This window comes from Populus alba, chromosome 14 (genome assembly GCF_005239225.2).
Source record: "Populus alba chromosome 14, ASM523922v2, whole genome shotgun sequence".
Classification (NCBI taxonomy): Eukaryota; Viridiplantae; Streptophyta; class Magnoliopsida; order Malpighiales; family Salicaceae; genus Populus; species Populus alba.
The window spans coordinates 6,457,544-6,484,779 of record NC_133297.1 but is presented as its reverse complement, the minus strand read 5'-3'; the positions used below and the strand labels follow the sequence as shown (position 1 = coordinate 6,484,779).

The 27,236-nt window shown below is 36.4% G+C and overlaps 5 protein-coding genes across 21 annotated transcripts; 4 read left to right on the top strand and 1 right to left on the bottom strand.

Annotated features, from left to right (window-relative positions):
* The first annotated feature begins 93 nt into the window (after positions 1-93).
* LOC118041650 (beta-amylase 7-like) lies at positions 94-9,210 on the top strand. The gene is given in 15 exon segments (XM_035049107.2): positions 94-382; positions 1,001-1,219; positions 1,222-1,625; positions 1,831-2,118; positions 2,478-2,561; positions 2,784-2,987; positions 3,846-4,040; positions 4,429-4,593; positions 5,211-5,471; positions 5,709-5,927; positions 6,123-6,342; positions 6,960-7,420; positions 7,588-7,978; positions 8,071-8,529; positions 8,794-9,210. Coding segments are annotated over 11 exon segments (2,097 nt in total). The 5' UTR covers positions 94-382; positions 1,001-1,191; the 3' UTR covers positions 6,989-7,420; positions 7,588-7,978; positions 8,071-8,529; positions 8,794-9,210.
* On the bottom strand, positions 7,531-11,178 carry LOC118041651 (uncharacterized). 2 transcript variants are annotated; one of them, XM_035049109.2, is made up of 6 exons: positions 11,038-11,178; positions 9,916-10,626; positions 9,383-9,441; positions 8,916-9,044; positions 8,376-8,511; positions 7,531-7,947 (listed from the first exon to the last, which is right to left on the bottom strand). In XM_035049109.2, the coding sequence occupies exons 2-6, from the start codon at positions 10,618-10,620 to the stop codon at positions 7,624-7,626; spliced, it is 1,353 nt and encodes a 450-aa protein (XP_034905000.1). In that variant the 5' UTR covers positions 10,621-10,626; positions 11,038-11,178; the 3' UTR covers positions 7,531-7,623. The 2 variants fall into 2 exon arrangements, with proteins under 2 accessions (XP_034905000.1, XP_034905001.1); XM_035049110.2 differs by lacking the exon at positions 7,531-7,947 and adding an exon at positions 8,128-8,268.
* Positions 11,179-11,471: 293 nt separating this feature from the next.
* On the top strand, positions 11,472-13,624 carry LOC118041652 (uncharacterized). Of its 4 annotated transcripts, XM_035049113.2 has the most exons (3): positions 11,472-11,609; positions 11,932-11,990; positions 13,064-13,624. In XM_035049113.2, the coding sequence occupies exon 3, from the start codon at positions 13,091-13,093 to the stop codon at positions 13,523-13,525; it is 435 nt and encodes a 144-aa protein (XP_034905004.1). In that variant the 5' UTR covers positions 11,472-11,609; positions 11,932-11,990; positions 13,064-13,090; the 3' UTR covers positions 13,526-13,624. The 4 variants fall into 4 exon arrangements, with proteins under 4 accessions (XP_034905004.1, XP_034905003.1, XP_034905005.1 ...); XM_035049112.2 differs by lacking the exon at positions 11,932-11,990 and having other exon boundaries at positions 11,475-11,609; XM_035049114.2 differs by lacking the exons at positions 11,472-11,609; positions 11,932-11,990 and adding an exon at positions 12,371-12,514.
* A 1,106-nt stretch (positions 13,625-14,730) lies between these two features.
* Positions 14,731-18,979, top strand: LOC118041656 (tRNA-splicing endonuclease subunit Sen2-1). 12 transcript variants are annotated; one of them, XR_012167764.1, is made up of 5 exons: positions 14,732-15,184; positions 15,265-16,009; positions 17,810-17,850; positions 17,964-18,479; positions 18,657-18,900. XR_012167764.1 is itself a non-coding variant. In XM_073404202.1 (3 exons), the coding sequence occupies exons 2-3, from the start codon at positions 15,291-15,293 to the stop codon at positions 18,721-18,723; spliced, it is 786 nt and encodes a 261-aa protein (XP_073260303.1). In that variant the 5' UTR covers positions 14,731-15,082; positions 15,265-15,290; the 3' UTR covers positions 18,724-18,979. The 12 variants fall into 12 exon arrangements, 3 of the variants coding, with proteins under 3 accessions (XP_073260303.1, XP_073260302.1, XP_073260301.1); XR_012167759.1 differs by lacking the exon at positions 17,810-17,850 and adding an exon at positions 16,835-16,961 and having other exon boundaries at positions 17,970-18,479; XR_012167758.1 differs by lacking the exon at positions 17,810-17,850 and adding an exon at positions 16,835-16,961.
* Positions 18,980-19,632: 653 nt separating this feature from the next.
* Positions 19,633-26,906, top strand: LOC118041654 (acyl-CoA hydrolase 2). 2 transcript variants are annotated; one of them, XM_035049115.2, is made up of 17 exons: positions 19,637-20,024; positions 20,111-20,203; positions 20,314-20,381; positions 20,491-20,572; positions 20,780-20,826; positions 20,974-21,099; positions 21,485-21,562; positions 21,878-21,965; positions 22,824-22,936; positions 24,645-24,707; positions 24,779-24,834; positions 25,017-25,121; positions 25,268-25,324; positions 25,575-25,676; positions 26,228-26,276; positions 26,344-26,412; positions 26,595-26,906. In XM_035049115.2, exons 1-17 carry the CDS (start codon positions 20,009-20,011, stop codon positions 26,682-26,684), a joined length of 1,302 nt encoding a protein of 433 aa, XP_034905006.1. In that variant the 5' UTR covers positions 19,637-20,008; the 3' UTR covers positions 26,685-26,906. The 2 variants fall into 2 exon arrangements, with proteins under 2 accessions (XP_034905007.1, XP_034905006.1); XM_035049116.2 differs by lacking the exon at positions 24,645-24,707 and having other exon boundaries at positions 19,633-20,024.
* The last annotated feature ends 330 nt before the right edge of the window (positions 26,907-27,236 follow it).

The window sequence follows — 27,236 nt, the reverse complement described above, 5'->3', positions numbered from 1 at the left end:
GTCCGGTCTAGCTCATTCAGCTTTCAGCACGTGCTATACGTGTTACTTTACCCTCCATCTCTCTGGCATAACTACACACGCCCCATCCGTGTCATACCAACACACACACACACACACACAAGAAACACGCTCGAGCCCCTCCACACGCGCGAATCCCTAACCTCGCACGCAAACACACATTTCCACACGCCCTCCTTACTCTTTCTCACACGCTCACCTCTACTCGCCGGGAAAACCTCGAATATCTCGCCTTCTCGTGGAATTCTTTGTTCAATTAGGCTTTGGAGAGTGGCCATGAACGACACCGGAGATTCTCCGGTGGTCGGCGAAGTTAGGGTTTTGAGAGAGGCAGATGTATCTGTTGTTATGACGAAGATATAAGGTGAGAAAGTTTGTGAATTTGTTTACGTAAAAGCTGGAAGAGTGAAATTTGAGTTGGAAATGGAGAAATAGAGGGGAATCTGAAGTGTTAGTATGCGAAAGGTGAAGTTCTTGTGTGAATCTTACGAGTGAAACGAGTGGAAAACTGTTATAAGAAGGTGATTAATTGAGTTTGTTTTGTTTATTAATGGTTCAAAAGTGTTTATTTTAATTGAAGTTCTGTAGTTGGTTTATAGTGAGACAGCTAGCCTTTACTTCTTGTTTGGTTGCCAAGGAAAAGGTAGGAAAAGAGAAGAAATTAATTTTTTGATTTTTTGGTTTTTTAATTTTATTGTTTCTTTTACTTCAGAAATAAAAATCTGTCAAAAAAAAAAAACAATTGAAGAAATAAAATGAGAAAGCTGACATTTTGATGCCAAATGTAGTGGCAATGATAATGTAGCGGAGGCATTTGTCCTTTTGACTTGTAAGCGGTTTAAAACACTATAAAAGTTTCATTTTGACGGCTTAAACTGAAAAGGAGAGCATTCTTTTTCTGTATTTGTCTTTTATTTTTACCTCTTATTTACTTTTTCTTGGTATAATTGTTTAGCTCTTAACGGTTTTTCATTGTTGCCAGGGAAGTCGAGAAAGAGGCTATCACATGCTCTCTTTTTTCCCAGTTTACAGTCTAAATTATTAAAAAGAACGGTAACTTTTGAGGTATCCGGATAATTGAGTGGAAATGATGGCCTGTGTTGTCTTAGAAGCATTGGACGACCAAGTCTTAGTAGCTTTAAGACATTTGATTGTGGAAGAGAGAGAGAGAGTATGGCAACAGATATTCAAAAATTAATAGGACAAGTGAAGAAGATGATGATGAAGAAATGGACATGGACTTTAAAGAGGAAGATGATGACAATAGAGGGAAGCATATTGCTGCACAAATGATGGTAGGAATGGACGGAGGGATGACATCAAATAGCAGTAATAATCAGTTTCAACATCACCAGCAATTTCAAGAACATGTTAGCTCTCCAGGGGTAGGAGCTCGAAGGTCAAAGCCGCTAGAAGAAAAGGAGAGGACAAAGCTAAGAGAGCGGCATCGGAGGGCAATCACAGCAAGGATCTTGGCAGGATTAAGGAGGCATGGTAATTACAATCTTAGGGTTAGAGCTGATATAAATGATGTAATTGCTGCTTTGGCGAGGGAAGCTGGCTGGGTTGTTCTTCCAGATGGAACCATCTTTCCTTCAAGATCTCAGGTACTAATCTCTCAAGTACAAAGGCTTTGTTTGCTGAATTCATTTGATTCGTTATTTAAATGTTAGTGATAACTGGTAGAATGCACACTAAATTGTTATTACCCACGGGTTTGAAGAGTTATGGTTGATCAGGGTACCTCTTGCACGTTCCTTAATTGTCTTAGTAAAATCTAGAGGGAGTTGTTATCTTCTTAACCTTTTGCAGGGCTCAAGGCCTGCAGGTGGCCCTTCTGCTGCCATAACATCATCGTCTTCACATCTGGTGTCTCAACTGACTCCACCTGGTTCCCTCGGAGGAGTCTCTCCTGGTCATCAGACCTCGGTTGAGTACAATTCATGCTGTATGAAAGGTGTTTTTATACCCAACCCCTCACCTTATGATCTATCTGCAAGCACTCAGTCACAAACCCCAGGAATGGTGGGAGAAGGAAGAGAACAAACAGAGAGTGGTCCTCGTGATGGTGGCTCCATGAACACTATAAATGACAAGCAGGTACTATGGAATTCTTTTGTACACTATATGTGCTGCAATATTAATCTATGGATATTCTAATAAATGTTGTTCTCAATTTTAATGTTTGTAACCTCACAATTGACACTTCAAACACTGAAAAAAAATGCATGGTTGCTTGTTTACTCCATGTTTGTCTTGTACATTACACATTAGACATAAATAAGCTGATAAGCTAACCGGCTCTTTGATTAGCAATGTGGAGCACAGTATTGCACATATGTAGAACTTGTTTTTAGTCAAAGAATGTAGAGTACCAGTTAATTTTCTAACAAAGTTTGGTTCTTCTAGATTTAGTGTTTAATGTCACACGTTTTTTAACCTCCCTTTCTTTTTTTTAGATTGTTGACATACCTCCAATTCCAAAGCTACCAGAGCAGGATTTTGCTGGCAGTCCATTCATACCAGTTTATGTTATGCTACCAGTGAGTTAGTTTAATCCTACTTTTTGAGCAGTTAATTTTAGAGATGGTGTGTCCTATACTTTTTTTTTTATTATTATTATTTCCGTTCTGAGTTCAGCCTTTTTGTGAAAGATACTGTATTTTCTTTGATATATTGTTTCTCAATCTAACCCAAGTGCCAAGTGTGAGATCTATGTAAGTTATAATCAAATTCATTTTTGTTCCATGATTTGTTGGTGTCAGTTGGGTGCCATAAATATGAAGTGCGAGCTGGTTGATCCAGATGGCCTACTGAAGCAGCTCAAGGTATTGAAATCTGCCAATGTTGATGGTGTTATGGTTGACTGCTGGTGGGGCATAGTAGAGGCTCACACTCCTCAAGAGTACAACTGGAATGGTTACAAGAGGCTCTTCCAGATGGTGCATGAACTTAAGCTCAAGTTACAGGTGAGTGCTGTTTGAAACTTATCCTGTATGGTAGCTCATGCTCTCTTGCATTCTGGGCATAGAATTAATACTAATTGTTGGCTTTTCTTAGCAACCCCCTTTCTCTGGTACACCACTTCATAGATTGTTTATGATCATATCCATACATGTGGATGTTGGTGGCATGGGTACAGTGCCCTGAATTCTGCAATGTTATGAGATCCAATATTTTCTGAGTGTTTGGAAACCGAGCAAGTTGTTGCTGTTGATCATAATGTCAATGACATGAGCATGTGCAACTAAGCATGTTGATGGAACATAACTGCAAGATTGTTCAAAGATCAAGGACCTACCATGATGATCCTGATAGGAGCCAATCATTGAACAATAGAAGGATTTCTTTGGGCTAATTAATGGGTGATGGCTGGGGAACTTAGAAGAAGATCTGAAGTTGTTGAAATTGTCAAGAAGCAGTGCACTAATGAAGGGGTTGTCAAGTAGATGTCATGCATTTCAGAGGCTTACTGTCTGTGAAGGGAGAGGGTCGATTCATTTAGGTTTGTGATTGCAAATCCCCAGAGCTTGGGTGCTGATATTGGCCGATGAGTTTTTTATTCCTTGATTGTTACAATAAAAACAGTAATTCTGAGTACAGCCAAATTTATGAACAGGATTTATTATGTTTCAAGAAGGGATGATGTTTTCTCAGGGTGGATTTTACTTTTAAGATTCTAAAATTATTGAATTGTTTGTTATGAATCTATCTTCATCTAAACATACCATAGCAACAAGTTCCTGGTCGCTGTAGTTGCTTTTCTCAATACCTTTGAAAATTCCTTCTGATGAGAGTCAATTGTCTTACTGAATTTTTTATCTCAGGTTGTGATGTCATTTCATGAATGTGGAGGCAATGTTGGTGATGATGTTTGTATTCCCCTGCCAAATTGGGTGGCAGAAATTGGACGCAGTAATCCTGACATCTTCTTCACTGATAGAGAAGGAAGGCGCAACCCGGAATGTCTTTCATGGGGAATCGACAAAGAACGGGTGTTAAGAGGTCGTACTGCTATTGAGGTACATCCTGCTGTAGCTGTTAGGCCTTAATTATAAGCCAGTGTATGGTCAACACCCAGAAGCTTTTCTGTCACTCTTTGCAAATATCCACATGAATGTCTGCTTCTATAATAATCATTAAATTTTCTTAGAATACCAACTTAAGCTAAACACAACAATAATTTATTCAATTAAAAAATGTTTTTGAAGTTGCTGTTTTGGTTATGGCTAACATTTGGAATATACATTATGCTAAATTCAAAACTGGATTTTATGCGTATTCCTAACAGCAATGATCAGAAAATAGGTCATTTGATTTGTTGCTTTCATGTAAATTGAGTATTTGAAACGGATTATTTTTTTAGGCTAGTAAATTTGGTGTTTTTATCTCTATGGTTAACTAATGTAGGTGTACTTTGACTACATGAGAAGCTTCCGAGCAGAATTTGATGAATTCTTTGAGGATGGTATCATCTCCATGGTTGAAGTTGGACTCGGTCCTTGTGGGGAGCTACGGTACCCTTCATGTCCTGTGAAGCATGGCTGGAGATATCCTGGCATTGGTGAATTTGAGGTAATTTTTTAAGTTCACTATTTCAGTGATATTTTTTAGTGATGTAAGCTTTCGTTATCCGAATTTGCTTGCTATAACTTTACAAATTGCTTCCATACACACAAACTTGCCAATAGCTTCCAACATTTGCCATCACAATGCTTCTGGCCTTGAGAGTTACTGCTAGGGCAGTATGCTCCAGTAACCCCTTTTTTTTTTTTTTAACACCAGGCAGCCTCTCTTCTTCAAAATGAGGGAAAAAAAACCCCTGATAAATAGGAGTCAATTTGTGGTGACTTCCCAATTTTGCCTGGACACAATTTGATTTTTCTGGTTCCTATGCCCATCTTATCAAAGATACTATGGACAAGTGGAGTTTAGACATGAATATTTGGCAGAGTTTATTATATTTTAAGAAATCTGTTATCTTGAAAATTTAGTTTGCAGTATGGCTCATTTATCTTCTTTTTTTTTATTTCATAACTAGGTAATAAGAAAACAATTATTATTCTAGGTAAATTGGTTGCTTCATGTTATGTGAACTGGGTATTCGATTCATTCATTTATTTTCTCAACCTGTGCTTGCCAATTTATCTTTTATTGTCCCAGCATGGTTAAGAAAAGCACTTTATTTGCAGTGTTATGATAAATATTTTCTGAAAAGCTTAAAGAAGACAGCGGAAGCAAGGGGACATCCATTCTGGGCTAGGGGACCAGATAATGCTGGCTCCTATAATTCCCAGCCACATGAAACTGGTTTCTTCTGTGATGGAGGGGAATATGATGGGTATTATGGCAGGTTCTTCCTTAATTGGTATGCTAGGATTTTAGTTGATCATGGTGATCGGGTACTTTCTTTGGCAAAGTTAGCTTTTGAAGGCACTCGAATTGCTGCGAAGGTGAGTCTGCTTTTCAGAAATTTCTTATAATTTCAAAGATTTTTTATTAAAGTTTGCTACCTAGGCTTGTTTCTTTCCTTTCTCTGTTAATTACCTAGGTCCTAAAATTAAGTTGATTTAAGATATTTGTTTATGTTGGCTTCAAAATGCATTTTAGAACTTTTGAAAACTACATCTGAAAGTTATTTGATGGTTATGCTTGATCCACTCTGTTTGCTACATTTTAATTTCGAGCAGCTACTAGGTATTCATTGGTGGTACAAGACATCCAGTCATGCTGCTGAATTAACTGCTGGGTTGTACAACCCATGCAATCATGATGGCTATGCTGCAATTGTTGCAATGCTAAAGAAGCACGGGGCTGTTTTAAACTTCTCGTGTCCTGAATTGTGGACAGTAGACCAGCAAGTGGACTTTGCAGAGGCACATGCAGATCCTGAGGGATTAGTATGGCAAGTAAGAAACCTCCTGTTGAGCTTCAACATTTCCTGAATTAAGTTTGTCGTTTTTGGGAAAATAGGTCTTTTTTATAAAAACCTATTTTTTCACTTATATGAAAATTTTGGATAAACATCATGCTAGCTTCAGGTTCACTGGGTGCATGTTCCTTGTTGAAAGTTTATCTATGAGCATTGTAATTGTCTATCTCAGGTGCTGAATGCTGCATGGGATGTTGGCATACCAATTGCTGGCGAGAACGCTCTTCCATGCTATGACAGGGTCACGTATAACAAGATTCTGGATAACGCAAAGCCATTAAGTGATCCGGATGGAAGGCATTTTTTGTCTTTTACTTACCCAAGGCTCAGCCCACTTCTGATGGAGAGACAAACCTACATGGAATTTGAACGCTTTGTTAAGACAATGCATGGTAAACTACTAGAGCAATCTGCAATTATTTTTTAAATTCAAGTCTTTGCCATGCTATAATTTTTTATCCAATCACCCATGCTGATAAAAAGAAAAGATCTAGTTACATAGTGTGAACATCTTTTTGGTGGGCTGGGAACTAATAACTAAGGGAAAAGGGTGAAAACAGAGGGAGACAGATTTCTTTATCTAAAAGTTCTGGATGCTGCAATGCTTGCCCGAATCAGAGGGATAACAAATTTGGTGCTTCTAACATGAATTTCACTGGTTTAGGTAATCTGCACTGGTCTTCTGTTTCATAAACAGTGAGATTACTTCAAAAGGTTCTTCCAACAGTGCCCTGTGAAGGACAGACAAGTCATAGTTTGTCTCATTTAGTGGCTATTAGAGCAAAAAAACTAGCGTCATTTTCACGCAAGGTTTTGTAGCCGAATCTGTTAGATGTTGATAAATAACTTGTCCTTCAAGGGCACAAATTTTAATGAAGTTGTATGAAGTTGCATCAAATTCAAAATAAAAGCTATAGTGAGCCATTCGATTAGTTGGCTATTGATGATATATAGTACTGATTGATGGATCATTGTAATTTGATCTGAATGTGTTTGATTTCCATGGCAGGGGATGCCGCTCTTGATCTCCAGGTTTAGCAGGAGGAAGGGCATCCAGATGGAGTAGTATTTATTTTTCCCCACATAATAGATGGGGTTACCATAATGTAGATTAGTGTAGTATTTTTTCATATAATATGCAGGGTAATAGTGTTGAAATGGTTTAAACACCTCTGTAAATGACATCACAAACTCGAAACAGTCAGGTTCGCTAGATTTGAGCTTCCTTTAATGCTTGTTTTTTTAACCGAGCTGAAAACTTTTTTCAAAGGCTCGTGTGCAAGGCAGAAATTTAAAATTATTAGTTGAAGACCTATTCCCTTCCCTTTTGATTTGTTTCTTTCTGATTTTGTACTGGGCCTTCAATTTCTTCTTAAGTTCCTAAAAACCGAAGGCAAGGTAGAAAAAACTGCCTACAAGGGAGCTTCGAAGAAACTGTTTGTCATGCTCTGGCCACGCTTGAAGTTGAAGGTGAGTTACATATTCTTAAAATTGCTCTCTCTTTCTTTTATATTTTTCCCCTCCTATTTAATCTGATTTATCCATGCGTGAAGCTGACAATTCTACAGACCATTAAAATAACATCACAAGGCAAATCGATCCTATTTGGTTGATAAATGAAAGAATGATATTTGCAGGTAATTTTACAAAAAAAAGGGAAAAAAAAATAGTGCCTATGTGGAAGACTTCTTGAACACCATTCGACCAGATTCATCCACATCAAAAAGACGCTCTATAAAGATGTCCCAGCGTTCCTTCATTCTCTTAAATGACAACAATGATGAACGTGCCCCACTTGAGCTGCCAGAACCCTCCCCCTTTTCCACTTCGGCAAATGTTCCATACGAAGGTGAGTAGGCTGCCTGTGGGATTTCCAAAGCAACAGCTCTCCGAAGTGCCGCCTCATACTCTTCATTGTGCTCACGTGCAAGAGACTCCTGCCGCTGCATCCGCTGTTGTGCTGGAATTTCCATGATCCGATCTTTCTCCAGCATCAACTGACAAGGGAGATAGTGTTTCAGATATGTTGTAAGTGTAAAAGTTAATTCTCAATCTTCAAGCATCTAATTTAACCAAGCAAATATACACCACTTGACTGACACTGCCTTTATCATTTAAAGTGGAGTTACGGGGATGACAGGTCACGGGATTTTATAAGAAACCTGCCACAAACTGGCCTCAACAAACATTCCAGGAGCTCCTATTTCGAGCTACCCAGGAGTTGTGAAAAAGCTGACTACCCTCCCTCGACTGGATAAACCAAGGTTTTCTTTCATTTTTTTCCTCTTTGAGAAGCTGGACAAGCAAGCTCTAAAAATCTGATTGATGAGACAAACTAGATCAGTTATTTAAAAGCTGTCTCAGCCTTGGCCCAAACCCAGAACCACCAAGTCTTACTGCATGCCAAGAAAGAAGCTAGACTTACATCAAGAGCCCTTTGAGATTCCCTCTCCAACCAGATAATGGCATGATCAGAAGTCGCATTGCATGAGAGAACTAGGTGCTCAAAGCGCCCATCCACAGGGACTGCTGTTCTGACAACTGGTGGAAATCTTCCTATCCTGAAACCAAGTGTAAAGGTACTCTGATTACGATAAGATGGTAATCAATAATTCTGAAGCACATAAAATTTCTAAATAAACCTCCAGCAAATCAAAATCGAAAGGAGCTGGCATGGCACACCGTGCGACAATTGACAACTCTTTGGGGTCTTAGAATATTCAATGATAATTATCAGTTGCTCTTTGATTCAGGATGCCTACAATACTTTCCTTGTACCTTCAATAAGACTCACTATTTCTATTTTCGCTCTTCCCCTCACCATTCCTCTTATTTCCCAGCAGGTGATACCTTCTTTATATCCCCAAATCATCAAGAATTTCCATAAGCAGAGGGCATAAAAACTCATGGCAAGCTGCTTCATTAGGTACAAGTAAAATTGCACAAAAAATACAGCTGAATTTACCTGAAGGGCTTTCTCTCAACAATATGGTATAGACGTCCTGGTGCATATAGCCGCGTTGGATCCTTGAGCATCTTCTCCTCAAGAGTGCAAGTATCCTTCAAGCACATTAGACATAGCAGACAAGGCAAGCTGTCCAAAGTACAGAAACTCAGTTTAGTTAATATCTTGTCTAAACGAACTCCATTAGATATGTGCTCATTATAACACGGACCAAATATGCAAGCATAAGAGTCCATCAATGACTATCTGAGTTTCCTCACCTAACCAAATGGAAAAACCTCTTTAAGTTTCTTTATGCGATTGCGATCTCTCTCTCTGTGAGTACAATATTGACTCATTTGAATATATTCTTTTTAAAAAAAGGGCCTTAAATCTCAACACCTTATATATGCCACATTACCAGATGCAATAAAAGAAAAAAATATACAGCTAGTAATGAAAAGGTAAATAAGACATAAATCTTTTACCAGAAAATCGATTTGAAAACATCTTCCAGAACAGTGGTCGTCCGAGGTAAGAAATCATCCTGGTTCATTCAGTAACTCATATTAGAACAGAGCACATACTAATATTCCTTGTCACATTGAAAGAGAAATTGAAATGCTAGAAGTCTAAGGTATCAAGCTCTTTGCTTGTTTCATCAAATCTGGAGCTCGGCAGCAGGTAACAATTGTAAGAAAACAGGCAAATTAAAATGCCAATCACTGTATCACATAATTGATATTTCTAAACAGCAGGGTTTCTATTTCTCAAAATGTATAAATTGAAAAATGCTTCCGTGGCCACTTTGAACAAATTTTATTCATTTTAGTATAACCAAAAAATGCTGCAACCACCGTTCTTATTAAGACCACTCATCATCATATTTGTGGGTGTTTCCAATTGACCGATGCACCAAAAAATTCAAATTTTAAACTTTACCGTAATCCATTTTGACCAAAATTTAATCAACTTTGTTACTGTAATTTCAAACACAGCTGACAGCACAGGCAAGTCCTACCTGAAGCACGATAGAATTGATAACATCAGCATATCTCACAGCCAAATTCAGTGACACACACCTAGCAGGAGCCATGGCAAAGCATCTGATCCTCTTCCTCTCAATGTTCCCCAATCTATCCGGATTTTGGACAGCGTACATTACTATCAGCGACACTATCCCTGCACCTAATGAATGTCCAGCAAATGTCAACCTATAATCTGGATTCATCTCAACCAAATCCCTCAAAAGCTCACACTCTGTATCAAAAACCCACTTTGCTGCTTTCAATAGCCCATTATGCACATAACCACCATCAAACTTGGTCTGCCCCAATTTATTATCAAGTAAAACTGCATAGTCACTTTCCTTCGCCAAATTAAGCCCCCTAATGGCCAACACTACATCAGCATTATCATGATCAAGGTAAATCATGTAAGGAGCAGCACACCCCCCTGTATCTTCATAAGTTCTCTTTACAACTACCCAGTCAGGGTTGATACCATAGCCTCCCGGCGGCGCCCAAAGTGGGTTGCGAAGATCATCTTCATAGACAGATAGGATTAGGCGACAAAGGCGAGGCACAGGCGCAAATTCTTCAGCTGTGGCTAAGCCCCAGTTCTCACTTTCATGACCAGCAGAGTATAGGCATTTTTTCCATAGCCAACGAGCACAGCCAAGGCAGTACACGCATTCAAGGATTGGAACGCCACAGAGGATTGACATAGAGGCCTATGATTCAAGCATGATAATATATTCATCAAGAAACATGACTCAAATGAGACAGGCACATCAATGAATTTGGGGAACTTAGATTTTGAGGAAAATCCAACTGGGATTTAGAAGATAATCAGTTTATTTTGTAAAGAATTAAACTTTCTTGTTGAAGAATCAGTAATCAAAACAACAATATAAAGAAAAAAAACAAAAATACACAAACCCACTTAGAAAGAAAAACATTTTTTTTAAGGGGGGGGTTAAATACGTAGAATAAAACAAAATATTGTTTGCTGTGAGTGTATCAGGAGTTGCGAAATTCAGAGTTGCTACTTTTGATTGGTAGGTTTAGATTACAAAACAACATCATATAATACAGCTGGTGCAGATAGAGGTGTAAGAGATTACTCTTGTTGGATTGTGTACCTGCTAGTCAAACCCATTTCCCTTTTAGAGCTGGCTTTGCAAGAATCTACTCTGTTTAGTGCTTAGATTCCCAGTTTTCTTAATTATGTTTCATTGATCCCTGTCTTGCTGTTTGATTTTGACCCTACTACAACCAACCGCTGCCTCGTACAGCACTGACGGACGGTTAGCGAGGTTCCTGTCTTTGGCCCAATTGATTGTTGGATACTTGGATATCTATCTCCTCACTCTTCCGGATGCGGCTGTCAATTTTACTCCGGATCTGATTTTAGAATGATTTAAATTGGTGAAAAATCAATGGATGGCATGGAGTTGGGTAAAATTTAGAAGTTAAAAGTTTCGGGCATGGTATCTACCTGATTCGAAACCTCATCCGAGAATCAATAATGACCTAAAAACTTTAGAAAATTACATTCATACCATCTCTTTATATAGGAAAATTTAGGTTTCTTCTCCTTCCATCTGCCTGGTTCATCTCTTCCTCTAACTCTCTTCTCCAGCCGGCAGCAGACCCGCCGGTGGTAGCAGCTGCAGCGGCGCCTGTCCTTCCTAGCTCCAGCAAATTATAGCTAGTAAGTAGCCTTTCATGAATCATCATCGATATGGTTGTAATTTGTGAAATCTATTTCTTAAAGAAAACTTTATGTGACCTATTTTCTTAAAAGGACGTGAATTACTGATCTGAAGAGTGTAACTTGTTAGTAACATTATAAAGGGGCTTGAACATGTGTTTTTTTATGTGTTCTCTTCTCTGCTATCCCATCTCTCCCCCGGCTACTCTCTTTTTTATTGCTGTCGTTTGCATCTTTTCTTGTTTTTCATTTCTTGGTTCCGCTCTTATTGTCTGCATTTTTTTAGCTTATATTTTCCCTGTATGTCTGTTTTGCTTGTAAGAGAGCTTTTCACCGTGGATTCATACAGTGTCGGGCATCGCTCTTTTCCGTTCTCTCTCGGTGAGTTTTCCCTCCACTCGCACCCATTTTGAATGGGCTGCAACGGGCCGCTGGGGGCTGTTTATATTGATTTATAGGTGTGGGCCTTTTCTGCGCTGATGGGTCCCATGTTTCGTGTACTGTCGTGGGCTGTCTATTCTGCCTTGTGATGGGCCGTTCAATTTGGGCGGGCTTCGATTCCTGGTTCAGCTTGCACAGCCATGGCCAGCTGCCAACCACTTAGAAACCGTTCAGTTCAATCCATTTTTCTAAAAACTTTAAATTTTTAATTTTTTTTTAATTTTTTCAAATCATTTTAATATATTAATTTCAAAAATAATTTTTAAAAAATAAAAAAATATTATTTTAATATATTTTTAAACAAAAAAACACTTTAAAACCGTAATGTAAATTCCAATGCCTTTAATCTCTCGATTTTTTGTTGCAATTTCATGGGAATGCGACCAGGGAGTTCGATTCCTTTGTCTTTGTTTCCTTTCTTGCTGTTTGTCTATTCTCTTGCAATTTTGTTGGATTGAAACCAGGTTTTTCAATTATCTTGCCTTTGGTCCTTTTGTTTTTCTCATACAGTTTTGATTTGATTTAGCGGCATCGCGCGGGCCATAGACGTAGATGGAGCGAAAATTATAAGCATGCAGGTGGACTTAAGAAAAACCAATGGATGTTCTAATAAAGTGATATTGTAGTTAGCTAGATTTATTACTAATTAACTAGTTCCAATAAATCCCCAAACAATTAAGAACAGCATTATTAATTGTTAGCATCGGTGCCTTTTCTTCTCCATTATACATACTTCAAGATCGCAACGTTCTTGCTCTCCAATATTTTTGATTTGTTTTTATTTATTCTTTTTATTGCTTTTCTTTGCATGTTTGAGAATGTCCAGTTAAGTGTTATTAACAAGTTAGAACAGTTGTTGTCTTCCTAAATCTACTTATCATTAGTTTAGGATTATGGATTCTAGATGTTTGTGTAAATGATCAAAAGAAAAGAGAGATACTTTTATCTCAAACCCTAGCTTATGTTTCTTTCTTCACGACATCGTGCTTTCTCTTTAATTATATCAATTACAGGTTGGCAAGAGCTCTGCTACGTTGTTAATGGATCGAGAAGGAAGGATGCTCTGTCTAAAAGACATAGTGCCTGCAGCTGAAAACAACATTAACACACAGTTTATAGTTTTGGACAAAGGCAGAAAAATATTGGAAGGGCAGAACAAGACCTGCTTGGCACTTGTGGCTGACGAGACTGCTTCAGTTCACTTCCAATTCTGGGGTGATGAGTGCGATGCATTCGAGCCAGGTGACATAATCCATTTGGCTAATGGCATCTTTTCTTACAACAGGAACAACAATCTTGTTTTGAGAGCTGGCAGGAGAGGAGCTATAGAGAAGGTGGGAGAATTCACCATGGTTTTTGTGGAGACCCCGAATATGAGTGAGATTGCTTGGGTTCCAGACCCCGATCGTCCCAGCAAGTATATGCAGGCTTCTGTTATTTCCTCGCATTCCCGTATCTTTCCTCCATTACCTTGAAAGGTTGTGTATATATATATATTAGGTGCAATATGAGTGAGATTACATGGATTCCAGACCCTGATTGTCTATTTTATAAAAGCTAAAGCTGATTGTAATGCCCTCAAAAACTTGTAGTTATTGTCGTACGTGTATATCGTCGCAATAATCATTTTCTTAAGTTAAGAATGGTCGGATGTGAAAAAACAAGAAATTCTTGCTATTTGTAGGTAAAAATAAAAAAAAATGAAACTCATCATTTAATATTTTGATTATTAAAAAATCTAATTAATTTTAGAATTCAGGTAAGATAACTGATTTTATAAAGGGAAGGTATTATTATCCTTAATACATCTTATATAAAGTAAATTACATTATTTACTTGTCTTAAATAATCTAAGATATTGTTGTATTTTCTAATTGTTGGTTTATTTAACATTTAAAAGAAATTCTTCTTTGTAAGGGGATCTTTATCTTATCAAATAAAAAATCTAATATTTTTAATGTTAATACAAAAATAAAAGAAATTATCTTTTTATTTAATATTAAGAATATGTTTTGTGTATAAATTTATAATCCTGGGATATTAATAAAAAACAAAATAATTTTTAAATTGGTTTACGTATTTAAAATCTATACTTGTCAGGTTTCAATCGGATATGAATAATAATTTTAAATTTGAGTATTGATAGGACGAAAACTGTGAGTATTCATTGTTATTCCTACTTATATTTTTTTACAGGTTGTAACCCTTAACTAACTTAGTTGGAGACAGTTTGGGAATACAGTTAAAATTTATTCTTTAAATTTAAAATTTTTGATTTATTTATTTTTAAATTATTTTGATGTGTTGATTTTAAAAATATATTTTTTAAAAATAAAATAAATATTATTTTAATATATTTTTTAATAAATAATATTTTTAACTATAAGTGCTATCACAATTCTAAACAAATTGTTTCTTTTTTGTACATATATCCTTTATACAAACTTAACTGAATAACAAGTTTAATAATTAAAAAAATAAATAGAATAAAAATATATAATTCTCGAAACCACAAGTATCAAAAAAATTCTCAGAAAATTAAGCAATATTGAGATGCATTAAATAATTCATAGGGGAAAAAAAGAAAAAAGTAAGCACAAAGTGTCCAATAAAATTATGCCAACATGTCATTTTAAACCAGCAATCAGTTTCTTTTAATAGGTTTTAAAAATCGTTGTGAACATGCTTGAGAAATATTGCAACTTACAGTGTAAAAGGTGTGCAAAGAAACTTCCGGTCAATTGACCTTTTCTTTTTCTTTATCTTTATCTTCTTCTTCTTCTTCTTCTTCTCCTTTTTTTTTGGTCATGAAAGGCAAATTGACAGCTTTTGATCAAATGGAAGAAGTAAATCTAGTTTTGTTATGGTCAATTAATCAGAAAATACCCTAAACTTGTTAACCATTTTACTGTTCAACGCTTATTCTTGTTATTGACAGTTAGTTCAGAGTAAAACAGTCCTTTGAAGTCTGAGCACTCTAAAACAGCCAAGCTTTCTCAATTTGACGAGCACTGAGAGAGAAAAGCCCTAAGGTTTCCTGGCCGCAACCATTCCTCTTTTTTTTTTTTTTCTTTTTTTTTTTTCTTTTTTTTTTTTTCTCTCATGGTGGATTTTCTGGGAAATTGTTCTGTTTGGTAAGTGAGAAAATCCACAAACCTTATTCCCTTTGTGTCCCTTGGTTCTTAAAGTTTATTTATCTGTCTGATTTGTTCAGAATTTTGAAGTGTTATTCTTTGAAAAATGGGGCCAAGATGGAAAGGAAAAGGAGCAGAAGCTAAAGCACTAGCAGATCCTATGTCAGAAATAGTCTCACGGCTTCAATCTTCTCTTCTTCAGTCAAATGCTCGTGCGTCGCTCTCAGGTTGTAGTGTGCTTCTTGCAGTGGAAACAGAACAGACTGAACTTCTCACTCGTGCATGTTTTGGCAAACCCATAATTACTGCTGAAAAAGATAAGCAATGGTTTCAGTTGGGTTTGGAGGAAGCGTTTTATTTGTGTTATTCTTTAAAATGTTTAAAGATTGCCGGTGAAGATAATTTTGTTAAAAATGATTTAGATTTGTGGTTGTATATGAAATTGAAAAAGGAAAATTTCCCGGATTTTTATAAGGCTTATTCCCATCTTCGCATGAAAAATTGGGTTCTCAGGCCAGGATTACAGTACGGTGTGGATTTCGTTGCTTACCGGCATCATCCATCTTTGGTACATTCAGAATATGCTGTGATTGTTTTGTCAGAAGGGGATGTTGGGAGATTGAGGGTGTGGTCTGATTTCCACTGCACTATCAGACTTTGTGGAAGTGTTGCGAAAACATTGTTAGTTCTGAATGTTGACAGAAATGGTCACGGTGCATTAGCTCCATCTTGTTTGGAGAGATGCTCTATTGAGGAGTGCACAATCACGAGATGGAGTCCAGAACAAAGCCGTGATCACCAGAAAGCCTCAGAAAATGGAACGAAGTAAGATGTGCTTCCAATTATCTGGTTTACTTTTGTCGTTCTTGTTTTCTGCCTAAGCTATTTGAGTCTCTGGGTTGAATGTGCAAAGTATTTTGGTTTGAACTGCTTTTATAATGCTTGTGATTGCTGGGGTAATTTATGATTATCTTGTGCTCTGTTTTCATGCTTGGGAACATGCAAATTTTGATCACTGAGCTGGTCTTCCTATCGTGATGGCCTAAGCAATGTGTAAGTGTCTTCTGTCTAGTTTGACTAGGTGTAAAGCCAATCTTTTGGCTTTGTCATTCATTAGATGTTTTAAGACAAGAAAAGGGCATCTAATGAGAAAGCCAAGGTGTTGGGTTTTAGACCTGGTATTATATTATGTGGTGGATTTGAGATGCAATTGTGCGAGCGTCTATAAGTTAGCTAGTTGTACCGAGTATAATAGCAAACTCTTTGCTTTATAATTCATTAGATGTCTAAGTGGAAATCAGACCATTTAGTAACATTCAATGCCAAAGCCAAAAGTTTGTTTTTATACTTGGTTCAACTAGCTCATGTGGTGTATCCAAGTTACATGGAAACATGTATTATAGAGGATAATCATGATCAGATATAATGATAAGCCATGCTTGAAGTGAAGCTTGACTTTTGCCAATGACAAATAGGCTTGGCAGAAGTTTCCAACTAAACCCAACACCTGGAACAAGTTTTTGTGTATTTTCCCCCTGAAAATATGAAATATACCCCTTGGCTGGAAACTTGCATCCATTTTATAACCAACATAATTCTTTTTGCTAGTTGTTTTCAATCTTTAATATACTATTTATATTACTTGTTAAGATGCCTCCATGCGAGGAAAAGTGATTGGGGCTAAGAGAGGAAATCTATATAATCTTATACCATGCCAAAATTTGACAAGATGGGGTCAAGGCAGATTATTTGCTCCTCTCTGTCTTTTAACAAAGAGGTTAGTTTCATGTATTGATCCAAAGTTTAACTTTGTGATTTTGTTACTGTTGTGGAAAGTTGAGCTGAATTTTAGTACAATTGATCTATTAAATGAGACTCATCATATGGTAGGTATTTTCCCGTTATTTATATGGCTAAATATCACATGTTATTTCAAGGGATACAACTTACAATTGTACTTTACAAGTTGTTAGTTTCTTGTGTTACATGTAATATTGGAGTTATAAAATATCAAGACACACCATATGATGGGTCTCATTTAGTAGATCAAGTGCACTAAAATTAACTTGATTTGAAGTTTGCGGGGTTGGATTTTCAATTTTTTTGAGAATCTTACATGACAGCAAATTTTCTTTCATGCTTTTTAACTCTGGATCGGCACCATCTGTGTCTCCAAACTGGCATGACATGGGAATTACAGCTATATTGGTAGAAATTTCTTTGAAAGCTAAAACTGTTGAAAAGAACTTACCTAATTTTAACATAATTTTAATGATACCATAGCACTGTTTTTTCAGCAATATTTCATCTTGATTTTTCACTTTAAAGTAGTAAAATGATGATTTCCTAAGAAAGGCACACAATGAGTGTTGCATGCCATATTTGCTACATGTCAAAAACTGCAATTGCATTCCAAAAGCACGGTTGTCATGGCAAATATAATTTTACCCACTCAAAGCCTAAATTCCACAAACTTCTGCATTTGATGTCTGGCTTCTTGTTATCACACTCAAACATCTGTGGGTTTAGGTTTGGGTGCATGGAAATAGACCAAGCCATATGCATTGCACTATTATTGGTTACACCAATGCTATGGACTAACAATCATTGCACTGTTGTTGGTAGGTGATAGCAATCGTTATTTGTGGCATTTGATATCTATTCTGGTGAAGCTTGCTTGCCCTTCTGTTGCCACAATTTATTGTTAGCATGTGTTTGCAATTTACAATATATATTTTAATGAACTACTTGTAGAGTAATGTGTTGTTTTTGTTTCTAGCCTTAGGTGATTGCACCAAACATAGACTGAACAAAAGGGACACACAGTGGTGGAGAAATCGGTTCCAGTTCCTTTTGATACATTTTACCAGTTTTGTATTTTGCTCAGTTTTCAACTTGGTTTTGGTATTGTGTTTTGTAATTATTACTTACTGCTGGTGCTTTGAATTAACTAATCATTTTTTTCAAACTTCCCATATCTTTTTGTTGGAAGCTAGAAAAAGCTACCATTTGTATAGCATTCTATTTTTAATTTTTTTTTTGCAAAAAAAAAAAAAAACCTTGATTTGCGTAACTGTTCCTATGTCTTTTGATTATTGATGTATGTTTGACATTTTTAATATCTTAGAAGAGCATAGAGAAAGGTTTATGAGGATTCCATGGGAGGCTACTGATTTTTGCTCCCCATGAGAAGAGCATATTGCAACTTCTAACTGAGCTTTGAATGTTGTAAAGAGAAAGATTGGCAGTCATTGCAGACCCAAGATAATGCTCTTTTTTTTTTTCACAAGTTAAGGTAATTGTGATTTTTATATGGCTTGTGTGTTTTGACTTTTAGCATTGCCTTTGTTTGTGCTGTTAAAATGAAGCCGGAAAGGAAAATAATGTAAATCTTGCTTCTTTTACTTTCTTCTAAGTTCCTGTTTCTATGAGGTTTTGTAACAAATTCTTGGGCTTATTTTCCTGCATCCAGGGCAGGAGGAGGTGGAGCAAAGAAGAAATTGATTGTGCCCTTGAATCTCTTAAGAGTTCTGGGGTGATTGAGAAATGCTTTACTCTTCCTATTCTCTTTTGATATTGGTTAGTGTCCAAGTTATTTTACAATCTGGACCAAGTCTTTTCTGAAACTGCTGGGTTTTTTTCTTCAAGTTTTCTCTGTTTTTTGGTCAGATCTTCTATCAATTATAATATATACATCATCTCGCTGTTCCTGATCCCGAGAGATTCTTTTTTCGCCGTTTCCTGTTATCAGCTTCAAAATATTTCTGGGGCTGGCAAGGATCAAGTACAAGTTCATATTTGTGTTTATTTTTACCAAATTCAAAAAGCTAACCTTTTCTCTTAACATTTTGAGCAAGGTAAAGTGATTTTCTTACTACTGATTACCTTAACTTGCAAAGAATTTCTGAGTGATGATGATTGGACTTTACTTTTCAGTTCCTTGTCGATTTGTTGTTGGTGAAGTTTTCTGGTTGAAACATCCTATTTTCTCCTCTGAAGCTGTCCTAATAGGAATGAAATTAAAAGGCATTTTTATTTTGATAAATTATTTAATATAAAATAAATAATTAAAAAAAAATATGGATCAAATACGAAGGAAAACAACAGATTGAATATCCCCTCCAAGTTTTCAAAGAGTCAGGCGTGCAAATCGAGAAGAGTGAAAAGAAAAGGAAAAAAAGAAATAGTAATTGATTCCAGACCAAAAGCTTGCTAGCCATACATGTTGTTATAATGAAAGGAGGAGATGTTTGGTTAATGAATGGTAGGCATGTAATATTTTTTAATAACATTTATATTTTTTAATTTGCCAAATCTCCTAAATGATTATAGCAAAAAATAAAAATCATAATAAAAAGATGAAAATGCTTTTGGACGACTGCATATATATATATTTTTTACAAAATTTAAAGCTAATAAAGTTATTTCATTATATTTTAAAAAATGAAGAGTTAGTGTTTTTTTAATTAGTAAAATGAAACACGTGTTTACTTTCACGGTTCCTTAGATCAACAGTGGGGCACCCTTTTTATCTCCCAAATTTGTCGCCTCTGGTTGGCCATTGAATACAAACCAACCGGGAAAGTACAAAGAAAATCCCGACTATTACCGGCAAGTGTATTGCTGCTATCCCCCCCTCTCTGTCTATCTATTTGCTGGAGTATAAAAAGTGCACAATAATTCAATACATTGAAAAGCACTCAATCTACACCCTGCTACGCCCCTCTCCCTTCATCAATCTTAAAACTTTACCGCACTGAAGGATCGGATCAAGCTCCATAATCGCACGTTTCTGCTCCAATTCTCATCGTTTCACGCTTCTCTATGGACATCGAATCAGGTAAATTCTATTCAAACCCTTAATTTCTGTTTGGTTGCTGAGAAAATGCGGGAAAAACGAAAGAACTTCGTGAGATTTTTTTGCAGCTACGGAGTTCTTAGGAGGTGTTCCTCTGCTACAGAGGTTGCCTAGCTCGTCTCTCAAGAAAATCGCGGAGCTCGTTATTGTTAAACGCTATGGTAATTTTTACTTCTTTAAGAGAATTTAACTCTCTCTCTCTCTCTCTCTGTTTTATCTTGTGTTTATTTTCTTAAAAGAAAATCTTCATTTTGAATGATTTGTGCTGTAGAGGAAGGACAGTATATTATTCGTCAGGGAGAAGTTGGGGAAGGAATCTATTTTATATGGAAAGGGGAGGTCGGTTTGCTTCATAACTAATCATAAGCAGTTACCATTGTTAATTCTGTTTTTCTTTCTTTCTATTTTTAAGCCACTTTGGCTGATCGTTGGAAATTCTGATTTATAGGCACAAGTCTGTGGAACAGTAAATGAAGAGGAAGAGGGTCGTCCTGAGTTTCAATTGCAGCGATATGATTACTTTGGTGATGGTGAGAAGATGATTTTCTTGGTTGCAATCTTAGACCTTTTGTTGTTGCGATACAATCTTTTTTTTATTTCTACTAGTCAAATATCAATTGTATGTTTTTTAATGTTTCTTATCACTAGATGTGATACCACTTGGTTTATAACAATTTATGATCTTTAATAGTGAATCTAATAGGCCTGGAAGAGTGACATTAACTTGTTATTTGCAGGTTTGTCTGCGTCTGTTCAGCAGGCAGATGTAATTGCTTTGACTAAGGTAGCTGCAAGCTGCAACTGTATTTGTTTTCTCACTTTATCTTCTCTGATATACAACCCCAGCTGCTCAAACATCTATCTTGCTAAACTTAAAACGGGACTTAACTGAAATTGACAGTGGCATTTAATCTGGGGTCTGTTTTGACAGCTAATTTGCTTAGTGCTACCTCATGATCAATGCACTTTGCTTCGACCAAAATCTATATGGAATGCAGACAAGACACTCGACTCCTGCCCCCTTGTGGAGAGCATATTGCATTTGGAGTCAATAGAAGTATGTTCTTCCTGCACATTGAGGTGTTTTCGATTTAGGATTTGACTTTTGTTATCTTATCAGAGAATGCAGAAGGAGAATTTTTGTGCTTCCTGGTATTTAAATGTTTATGCGTCTGAATTTGATATATGTTATGATGGCCAGTTCACCTCTTAAGTGAGCCAAAATGAGGTGAAACTAGAAGCTCTTAACTTCTATTCAATGGACACACAGAAACAATGGAAAATTGAAGTTGTGCTCTAACAGTATAATTTTCCTCTCTATGAGAATTATGGTTAATGAATACAACATTCAACTCTGGTTTGAGTGTTCTAGACTTCCTTGTGATAGGTTAGTGAAGGAATTGGTATAAATCTAGACTAAGATTTTGTTGTGTGTTTTGAAGGTGAATATATTCCAGGGCATTACTCTGCCAGATGCCCCACGATTTGGAAAGGTCTTTGGAGGACAGTTTGTTGGACAGGTATGAAATGGGTTGTGGTGAGGACACACAATCCACATCATGCTTTCATTGTTTAACAAGTACTGTTTTGATCCACTTTTATGTGATAAAAAAATGGACTTGGCTCCTTCGATTTATCTCTTTTGGTTTTTATCAATTCAACTTTCAATTATCCTGTATAAACCAGCATTCTTACTTTTGAATTCTTAATTTTAAGCTAATATAAAGCTGACTCTTTTGTTTTACTCCCTGTTTCAATAGTACATTGAGTGCTCTAATTTGAGGACAGAAACATAGCTATCTTTTCTCATTATTACACTGTGATGTTATGTGCAGGCATTGGCTGCAGCATCAAAAACAGTTGATTGCTTTAAACTTGTTCATAGCTTGCATGCTTATTTTCTTCTTATTGGGGATCTTGACAGTAAGTATAACCTGGGATGCCTAATCTGTGAATAGAAATTCATGCACTTTTGATTCTGTTACCCTTAGCAAAGTCATGCTCAGAGGTTACGTCTGTTCAAACTTCATGATTCATGTAACAATTGCAATATCTCCTAGGAGATGCAACAACTAATTTACATACTCTGTTATCCTTTCCTGTTTGGTAGGCAAATATGTGTGTTCTCTCTACTAATAGATGCTGCAAGAAATGAGTGAAAATTCACCTACATCCAGCCTCTACTCTAACTTATCAACAAGCTCCGCGAGAAACAGCAAAACAACCTTGTTCTCTAGAGTCTAAGACAAATTAATCCTATCAAAGACCTTCAAATTACTTACTTTCTTCTTGTTTGGAAAAGAAGAAGATTAGTATAAAGCAAGAAATAAAGTAGAGGTTAAGTTTATAGTTCAATTGAAATTTTTCATAACACTTGATAGTCAGGTACCAACAATGCCTGTGTTTGCTTCAATAATGCCTTTCCCTTCTTGTTCAATTTTTTTTTTTTCCTATCAAGTTTTAGATCATCTTGTCCTACCTCCTCAGTCCATCTTTAAGAGAGAGACTTTTATCAGGTCTATTTAGTGATATGTTTGGTCATTATATATGTAATCATTTTGCACTTCCTGACACAAGCTCAGTAAGGGATTTTACTCTTCCCAGTCAATTATTCCTGAAGAGGGAATCCTTGCCATATGTTTCTTATAAAAAGAAAATAAATGGGTTGCATAAATAGATCTCCTTTTTCAAACATGTTTATCTGGGCTTATTGTCCTGCTAGTGGAGCATAACAGCTAAAGTGATATTACACATGGTGTATGTTTGCATATACTCTTGTAGTGCCAATTATATACCAAGTTCAACGAATACGCGATGGGAAAAGCTTTGCTACCCGAAAAGTTGACGCAATACAAAAAGGAAATATCATATTCACATTGATGGCTTCATTTCAGGTAATGCTGCCGCCTTGTTTTGCATTTAATCTGTATTCTGACAAATCTTTACAGTGAGATGGATTTGGAAACAGTCATCGGTTCTGTGGCCATTATGTGGATTGTTAGGTTGGTACTCTGTTAAATTTTATACTACCGTTAGGTTTGCGTTTGAAGGGAAGAAATTCAACTATACTAGAAATTGGTGGATAAAATATTGAAAAATACCAGATAGCTAAATTAGCACCCATTTATGTTCTTTTAGACTTTTCAACGTTAATTGAATTTTCTACTGAGTGCAGTAAGCTTTTCAAGCTAGCTGAAATCATCCCCTTTGTAAACATGCTTGAAATCACAAATGGTTAGAAAAGACAACTGGGTTGAAGATGTTAAACTTTGACCTTGAATCCTTGATACTAGTTGGTTATCAATAAAAACACACGATGAAGATTTAAGCATCATTACTCCCGTTCATCCATAAGAAATAAAATAGAATTAGATGTACACTGAGTGTTAAATAATCAGCAGTCCTTGCGGAGAGATAATATTAATTATTTCCAACAACCACACCGTTACTTATTTCTAGCAGCCATTTTCTTAGCTGAGCATGCAGCTCTTCCCTAAGTCTGTTGTTACGGGGATGTGGGAACCACTGGATTTTGTGAATGGGGCCAGAGGAAATCTTTAGTTTCTAGCAGGGTTATAGTTAGATACCCCACCATGGGGGAGGTTTTAAATGAATGCTAGCATCGTGAGGGAAACTTCTTATGCTATGTGGTTATGGCCCTGTGGCACCGTAGTGATTTTAAGAGTGATTGTAAACCTAGAGATTAATGCTTAAGGTTCTGATATGGAAACATAGTAGATTTTGAATAATGAACCTCCCCTGATGGGGAAAGAACATGAAATAGACCTTTATTCAGTGTTCTGCAATGTTATGATTGAATCTTTTTGAGATTGGTAATTGGATTAGTACATTAGGTTTGTAAGAGGGGTGATCAATCAGTGGCAGAGAAACTAAACTGCTGTAGGGATATATACCTGAACAGGGAAACTAGGATCGAAAGTTAAATAACTGTCATTGTGTGGTATAACTTGAGGGATTCCAAGTAAATAATCTGTAACTACTGTTGATCCCAATGTGTTTCTCTATATCATCGTATTAGGAACTTCCAGAAATCTCTTTGATGCTGTCACCATGTATTTAAAGCTGCTATTGGCTTTGTGTTTGCTTCTTGGTCTTAAGATACCAATCTCCAGCTCAGTTCTTTAATTGTCTGCCTCTATCATAGAATGCTTGCGCAGAGGTTGCACAGAACAGGTGCTATTTAAATCTTGAACTTAGATGTTCAGGACAGTAAACCCTCCCCTGAGAAAGTCAATCATCATTAAGGCCAGTTTGTCTTTTGAAAATCAAATGCAGGTTCCAATGCCACTTTGTTTTCTGGCCATAAAAAAAAAAAAAAATTGACTTAAAGAATGTCTTTTGTGTCTGTGATGACATTGATTCATGTAAGAATTATTCAAGCAAATATTTAATTATCAGTCAATACCTGATGCAGTTTTTTGCTTAAAGACATTGCCTTTTCCCCTCAATTTATGCCTCTTCTACAAAACTTTCAATAAAATTTCAAACGTCCTCAATTATATACTTAAGTTATATTTTTGGTAGATTTCTTTTGCTATTAATCAAGAATAAAACTGGTATTGGGTTAATTTAATTTTATAGAAAGAAGAACACGGGTTTGTCCACCAGCTAGCACAGATGCCAGCTGTGCCTGAACCAGAGCTGGTAAGCTGAACGAGCTTGTATGTTTTTATACATTCCATTACTGCTTTGGATATTGAATCCTCATATTGCAGCTTTTGTCAATGGAAGAGCTGCGTGAGAAACGTCTTACTGATCCTCTTCTTCCAAGGTATGAATGCAACTTCAGTTATGGGTGGTCAATGCTTTCTCCTGTAACCTTTTTGCATTTCTGCTGGATTACAGCGTTTGTTGCAACTTGGTTCACTTGTAAAAGGTTTTTATTTTATTTTAATTTAAGCAGTTAACTCTTTGAGCCTGGAACCAGAGTTAACAATTGCATTGCATGTTCAGGAGCTATCGCAACAAAGTTGCTGCAAAAGAATTTGTCCCTTGGCCAATGGAAATAAGGTTTTGTGAGCCCAACACTAACACTAATCAGACAAAATCTCCTCCAAGGTAGGACTGGTTTATTATGTTGCTAATCTGATCTTTCGATAAGGACCTATATATGTTTGTCTTGTGTTGGAATACGAACCCTTTGATGTCCTTGTGGCTTGTATGCCTTTACTCTATTGGAGGCCAATCTAATGAAATATTTGCAGCCTGAAGTACTGGTTTAGAGCAAAAGGGAAACTTTCAGATGATCAGGCTTTGCATAGGTAAGCAACTTCTGTTGGACTTGACTCAATTGTATGAAAGCTTATCCCCAAATTAGTTGAGATTGGCTGCATGAATAATTTTCCTCAAACTGACTTCTTTCTATAACTAACAATATTAAAATTTAAAAGGATAGAAACCTCCCGAGTACTTTAATGTGTCGGGTCTTAGATGAATGGAAGTGGATCGCACCAGTGATGCACAAGCAATATCATCCTTGAATTTTAATGTTATCGAATTGTTCTTTTACAGATGTGTAGTGGCATATGCTTCTGATCTCATATTTCTTCAAGTTAGTGTGAATCCCCACCGTGCTAGGGGTTTGAAGCCATCTGCAGTTAGTCTAGATCACACGTAAGTATCTGCATCTTATAACAATATAATTATTTATTGACCATGCTGTGCAAGATTTATGTTACATTGAAAGAGGGTTGCACCACTTTCATTTGGACGGATGATATTTTGGGTGATCCTTTTGTCATTTTTGCCATGTAATCATCTAATTTAATCTACTGAGAATAACCAGTTTATATCCTCCCCCCCTTGTATGGTTTGAGATAATTGAAGTTCAAGATCTAGTTAGGGTGAATAATGGTTTAAAGATGGATCCTCTCCATTTGGCTCAGGTTATTTATTTCTCCCAGGCCTGTTTTGAATAATTTGAACTAGAACAATAGCTAGGGTCGCTATAGCAAGCACTAGTTTTCTTAAATAGCTCTTCTATAGTTGGCTTGCTCTTGTGAATCAACAGCATCTGTCGAATGATGCTTATCATTGACTAGGGAACTCCTTTTATTTGTTTAGATTAAACGTGTATATCCCTTGAACCCATATCACCGTAGAAGAGCCTTTCTTCCGCTTTGGCTTCAATTAATCATTTCATTGGCTTTTTTCCCAAATTTCAGGATGTGGTTCCATAGGCCTTTTAGAGCTGATGAGTGGTTATTATTTGCGGTAAGTGTCAGATTGCATTTCTCACTCTTGGATATGTCAGAAATCTTAACACATCATTGACTATCAGATTGTGAGCCCTGCTGCCTATAATGCTCGAGGCTTTGTAGTTGGTGAAATGTTCAATAGAAAAGGAGAGGTAAATTAACTCTACTATATAAATAATCATTTATTTCTATGATGGTGCAACCATGTTTTTTATTATTGTTGTCATGCTTCTCTCTCTATTTTCTGCTGCTTTTTTTCTCTTTAACAAGTGGAGTTGTGATTGATAGACAAGAGAAAACTCCGAACTGAATTTATTCATGTATTGATGGACAGCACATTGTGTCAGTAACTCAAGAAGGGCTTCTTAGAACATTCGCAACAACAAATCGAGCCAGAAATCCAACCACTGCCTCGAAGCTTTAGTTTGGGAATTGCTGTCAAGTCGTCGGTCGTGAAACTATCGTCGTACCAAATAAGGGTTCCAAGATTTTTGCTCATCTTCTTTTTATGCTAAGAAGCGCTTTCGCTCGCAGTTGTGATGACTCTGTGTTGATCAATACCGCTTCTTCTCCGGGGAGTACTTATTTATGAAAAAAAAAAAATGTAAACAGTTCCATTCGTAAGGAAATATTATAACCTTTTGCCTTTCGATTTCTCTGATCAATAATAAAAATACGTAATCAAATGTAAAGCATTTGGATAGGTGCTTGGCACCTTTGCAAGCTGCTTAACAATTCTTTGAAGAGAAAAATGAAACTTTAAAAAGAAATCAGAGAAATAGTCCTTCACTTCTCAAATCAGACAAATCTAAAACACTTTAAGGCCATGTTTGTTTTCTGAAAAAATAATTTTTTACTTCTCAAATCAGACAAATCTGAAATACTTTAAGGTCATATTTGTTTTCTGGAAAGTAGTTTCTGGAAAACTATTTTCCAAACTTTTCTGTATTTGTTTGTTATTAGAAAAGTTGGTCAA